General features: G+C 47.7%; 1 protein-coding gene across 1 annotated transcript in view; it reads right to left on the bottom strand.

The window, feature by feature from the left end:
* TMEM178B (transmembrane protein 178B) overlaps nucleotides 1-5,427 on the bottom strand; it is a 440,499-nt gene extending 435,072 nt beyond the window's left edge. The window contains exon 1 of the mRNA XM_084811725.1: nucleotides 5,046-5,427. Within this exon, the coding sequence (XP_084667851.1) occupies nucleotides 5,046-5,427 (382 nt within the window). The remainder of the gene's footprint in view (nucleotides 1-5,045) is intronic.
* Nucleotides 5,428-6,000: the final 573 nt, after the last annotated feature.

Here is a 6,000-nt window from a genome sequence, read left to right on the forward strand (position 1 = left end):
CTCTTTTTTAATTCAAACTTTAGAAAAAATGTTTATCTTTGTAGTTCAGGTTTAAAAATAAGATTGCATGGAACGGCACACTGTGAGTAGGTTCACACAGCACGACAACCCATGCAAAAGACATAGAATCAGTGGAAGCTGGTGGCTCCAGTCTTGGTGGGGCTGTAAATCCTCCACTCTGGGTTTCAGTCAGAACCAGCCAGAACTCTAAAGGTGCTATCTGAGGTGCTGAACCTATTTGGGGGCTGTGGTATACCTTGGATATCTCCTTTAGAATTCTGGCTGGTTCTGACTGAAATCCAGAATGGATTCACAGCCCTACCAAAATCGGAGCCACCAGCCTCCAGTGCTTAGAATTAATGAATTCTGAGCCCAGTAGTGAATGGACCTCACAGGTAGTGCCCTGCCCTGCAAGGCCTTAACTGTGGCCCCCATGGGCTAGACTTCTCTCCCCGCTTTTCCCAGTGATCCCAATACACATTGCTCCAGTGAGGAAAGTGTGATCTGTATCAGGATCACTGGGGAAGGGGGTGGAGAGAAGGCTCTCCAGCCCCTCGTACAGATATACCCATACAGATCACTCTCTCCTCACTGGAAAGAGCAATCTCTATCAAGATCGCTGGGATTCCAGTGTGATCCAGCATGGTTCTTCATACGTTCCTATGACAGCAGCCCCATGCTCTCCCACAGATAATCACAATTGGCCCTATGTCAACAGGTTGTCAGAGCATTTAAAATAAAAACAACAACTATGTTCTAACAGTCATGGGGAGAGTGGGAGAGCCCCCGCTTTGCATGCAGAAGGTCCCAGGTTCAATTCCCAGCATCTCCAGGAAGGGCTGGAAAAACTTCTGCAGGAAACCCTGGAGAGCCACTGCCAGTCAGTGTTGGCAATACTGGCCTAGATGGACCCATGGTCTGACTCAGTATAAGGCAGGTTCTTATGTTCCTATTTTTGTTAGGATTCCAGTTTACTGCCCTTTCTGGCTCAGTTGTCCCTATATTTTATTTTTTATTTCTTTAAAATTTGTATTCCCTGCTATTCTGTTACAATGTTCGAGGTGGCTTATGGCAACAGTTAACATAAGAAATACATAAGATAAAGATGAAAAGGATAACAGGAGGCAGCTGAAACTCAAAAACCAGGGAATTTAAACATCAACAGATTTGCAGGTCAAATGCATGCCAAGAAAGAAAAGTGTTCGTGAGCCAGCAGAAGGGCAGCAAGGTAGGAGCATTCTGGGCCTCCCCTGGGAGGCCTTGAGGTGGCTTGTAAAACTAAATGTCATTTGGATCATGTTGATGAAAGTAAAGGAGAGCCTCTCCAGCTGATCTCAGTGAGCAGCTCATGTGGGATGAAAATAGTCCTTTAGATATTGGAGTCCTAAACCATTTAGGGTTTTAATGCAGGGGTGTTGAACCCCTTTCAGTCCAAATTCAACTTCAGACAAGCTCTCAGGGGGCTGCATTCCAGTGATGGGTGTGGCCAATGGGAAAATGGGGTGGGGCAGGGCCAAAACACCCAAAACACCCACATAGTTTAACTGAAAGCGCTGCCAGTAACTAAGCCTTAGGAGAGGCATTTCAGTTTTTTAGAAGGCGGGGGGGGGGGAGACATGCAAAAGCTGGGAAATCACCAAATGTTTGGTGGTTGGGGAAAAAGGGGTGAGGCCAGGGGCAGGGGGCATGGCCATCTCAGGTACTCAGAAGGTCCAGACTGGGACCCCAGGGGGCAGATTTGGCCCACAGGCCTGTGGCACTACACCCCTGCATTAAATAACCAGCGCTTTGAACTGGGCCCAGAAACAAACCAGAAGATGGCGAAGCTCTTGCAAAAGGAGAGTCATATGCTCCCAATAACCACCTCTAGTCAAAGTTCTAACTCCAACATGCTGGACCAGCTGATGTTTCCAGACGGTTCCCAAAGGAAGCCCCGAATGGCATGCACTCTTGCACGGATCAGCAACGTGGTGCCCTCCAGATGTTTTGTAGTACAACCCCTATTAGCCCTAGCCTGCATGGCCAATGGTCAGGGATTATGGGAGTTGTAGTCCAAAACATCTGGAGAACACTGGGTTGCCTATCCCTGAATCACAGTAATCCAGACTTCATGTAACTAAGGCATGTGTCGCCATGGACACATCTGTCATCTTCTTTGTAGCCAAGTGTAACTATTAAGTGACATCATTAAGACTAGGCAATATAATCCAGCTGCTGTAAAGTAGTACTTGGGCATGGGTGACCCAAATTCAAATAGCACCTCTACCATTTATGTGTTTCATTTGTATCCCACTGTTTCTCCAAGGAGCTCAGACATTGTATCTTTACCCTGTGTGACAGATAGGCTAAGACAGGGGTAAGAAACCTTTGTGGACTGTGGACACATTTGGCAATTTGAGAAACTGTCCTGGGCACCACCGCAAAATGGCTGCCATGGGAGGTGTGGCAAAAGATACATAACCTGCCCAAAAGACTGAGTACAAGGCAGGGGTGGGGTTTGAGCCCCACTACACTAAACAACTCCAATTTTCAGCACCAACGGAAAACTATTTCACAGGAATTCCAGTTGCTGGTTAAAAGAAGTGTTAATTTAAAAAAAAAAGTGTGGGGGGAGGGCGGGGGTGAGCAGAAAGTAAATCACCATATGTTTTGGACTTCAGCTCCCATAAGACCCTGACAGTATGTCCCATGGTCAAGAATGCTGGGTGTGGAACTTCAAAACATCTGGAGATCTACTTCCTGCTCACCCCATGGGTTGGGCATCTTGCTGGGTGCCAAGAAAAGTGCCCAGGGGTGTGTCTATGTTGCCTACACCTGGGCTAAGCAAATGGCTTGCCCAAAGCCAGCTAGGGAGCGCCATAGCCAGGCAGGGATTTGATCCTGAGTTTCCCACATTACAAGCCCACTAATCTAGCCACTGTATCATAATGGACTCACTGCCTTGGGCTTGCCTTGGGCAAGTTGCTACCTCTCAACCTCAGTTCTCCAGATCTGTTCAAATTGAATTATCCACTTCTAACTCAGTGTGATAGCAAACAAAATAAAAAACATACAAAAACTCGGCAAACTGGAAGTACTTTGTACATGATAAACAGTCACTACAAGGGAAGAGTAGTTTGCTAAAAACTGGGACATAGCAAGGAACAGTAGATGGATTCCATACATTTCCTATTCATTGTATCAGGTAGGATTTTTTTTTTTTAATTGCTCATTCTATTCCCACAGTGGGTGATCATGGGTCTACCATCTCATGATCATAACAACAATGTCCTTACTATTGCCAATTCCTTCCCAATCAAGGTGCCAGCTGTGATGGCAGCCTTTGATTATGGACACTTGCCCATTACCAAATGGAGCAGAGCCAAGAGTGCATTTCATGAAGTCATGAAGTCACCGCACAGCCCCTAGCCCCTAACACCTCACAGCCATTAAATCCAAGGTGGTATTGGAACTCATAACAATGGGGTGTCAGGCTTCCAGTCAGATTGCTCATTTGTTAAGGGTGTTTTATGTCACAGTGTCAACCTTTGTCATACTTGTGCAAAACAAAGGGAACCAAGTTATGTGTTTATGCAAATACACTTGGAATCTATGCAGAACAGAAACAGAAGCAAAAATAAAGGAAGATGGAGCTTAAGGAAAGATGGGTGCAGCTATTTAACATTTCCGAAACAGAAGCCCTATACAAGAGAGGAAAAACGTACCTATTCTCTGTTTGCAAGGAAAAACCTCACAAGGTGATCCTTTTAATGCATCTTAACAACCACTGGAGGAGATTCTGTTTTGCAGCACAGTGATACAATGATGTGAGCAAGAATCATGTGGAAACATGTCATGTAAATATGTACATTTTCCCCCAGATAAATGCTTAACTAAAATTGATTTGTTATATTCTTTTTTGGGTTCTGTGATACCAACAGAAGAAATAATACAAGTATATTGGGCATAATTGTTATTCAAATACTTTATGGAAAAAGAGGGGACAATATATAATGCTTTTGACCAAGAAGTGTATCTCCTTGGGGATTTAAAGCTTCCTAATGCAGCAATTTAATGTTATTTTTGCCAATTTAAATTCAAAGATCTGATTTTGATAAATAACCTGTAACTACTGAGCTTCCCCCCCCTCTCTCTCTCTCTCTCTCTCTCGCTTGCATTTCCCTTTGTTTACTCTCTGTTTGATGTTAAAAGAAGCCTATTAGTTTAATTCAGAAGCAATCCAGCTTTCTGGGGTAAGATTAGTGGCAACCAAATACTAGCTGGATTCAACTAATCATGGTCCAATTCAAAAGGCTTGACTCTGTGCATTCCCTGCACGGTTTGTGCATTAAGGAAGAGTCCTCAATGCCACAGTAAAGCATGGCCTTGTTTTTTTAAATAAATGACAAGACATACATTAGAAAATAGACTTGATGACCTTACAAATCGCTTCCTTTATGGCCTATGAGTCCACAGCCTGACCAAATGTCCTCACACTTTGTAGATGTTCAAACCAAGCCATTGAGAACACCTTCACCAATCATTCTTCCCATTCCTGAACTCTACAGGAGAGAACTTCTATGGGGAAGGGCCATAGCTCAGTGGTAGAGCACATGCATTGCATGCGGAAGGTCCCAGGTTTGATCTCTGGTCTCCCAGGTAGGGCTAGAAAAACGCCTGTCTGAAAACCTTAGAGAGCTGCTGCCAGTCAGTGTCGACAGTGTTGGGCTTAGATGGACCCAGGGTCTGACTCCGTATAAGGCAGCTTCCTATGTTCCAATGCTCTTAACCATCTCTCTCACCACGGACTGTTAGGCCAATGGGTTCATTGGATGGATGAGTTTGCGGACATTGCAATCTTTAGCAAGAAAGCCCTGCTTTGGTCAGACGCTTGCCATCTGTTTTAAGCTGGTTTAGGCTGCAGTCCTAGATCCACTTCCCTGGGAGTAAGCCTCATTGAACTCAATGTGACCTACCGCCAGGCAGACAGCTCCAGGATGGCGCGGTTCCTCTGTTATTCAGGCCAAAGTGGCGGAACCTCGTCGGTTCTGAAAAGAAACGCTTACCTTTCGCAATGAGCTCCTCCAGGTCTTGGTCGAATCCCAGCCGGTGGCATTTCCTCCACAGCCCCATGTTGGTGGAGTTGTACTGTCTGCTGCACTCGTCGACGGGACTCATGGCAAAGAGGTGCCTCCGGTTCCTCGCCAAGAGAAGCCTCCCTTCCCAGCGGTCCAGCCGAGACCGGCTGGCCCGGAGGGGCAGGTTGTTGTTGGAATTGTAAATGAAGCCCGGGTCATTCCTCCGGGTGGTGAAGCTTTTGCAGCGTTCCCGGTGCTTCCGGGCGTCCGTTTCGTACCAGTGGTCCGAGCAGATCGCCACGGCCAGCATGCCCAGAGCGCACAACGCGAGAGAGAGGCCGGCGTAGAGCAGTAGCCTTCCCGCAGCCATCACCCTTTCGCTTCACAGAAGCACCATGGGCATCTTCACGACGGAGGCAAAGCGCTTGGAGCCCAGCGCCTGGGCAGCGATCGCAGGGCGGCGGACTCCCTTCAGCGGTCACATAGAAGCGGGTGGCTCATCGGCCTCGGGGAGGGGAGGGGAGGGGGAAGGCAACGGCGAGAAATCCTCCCGTCCCAGAAGGAAAGGATCCCGGGCGCTCGTTCACGTCTGCCGTGGACCAGAGGGCGGTGAGGGGTGGGGCAGCATTGGCCAGGAACGCGGAAGCTTCTTCCCCTTCAGTCAATACGGGGCCAGGCAAAGGCAAGGGTGCCTTGCGGTCAGCGGCCGGAAAACAAAAAGCGGTCGTCAGTGGCAAAGACTCATATCCTCCTCCCCGAGTCTGGCCGTCTGGATCGGTCCATTGCGCTCTTCCAGCGCTCCCCACTCAGAAATACCGAAGGAGTGTCTTTTTCTGTCTCAGTCGGCCGTTTAAGGGGGCCACACGCGTCCAAAAGCGCTTGGAAATCAAATCAATCCCCGCCCCCAAAAAGCCCCCCTTGAAGAAGCCGCCAGTGGTCTTGC

Source organism: Heloderma suspectum, chromosome 7, assembly GCF_057233095.1.
Source record: "Heloderma suspectum isolate Gila_16-S chromosome 7, 16-S_ref, whole genome shotgun sequence".
Lineage (NCBI taxonomy): Eukaryota > Metazoa > Chordata > Lepidosauria > Squamata > Helodermatidae > Heloderma > Heloderma suspectum.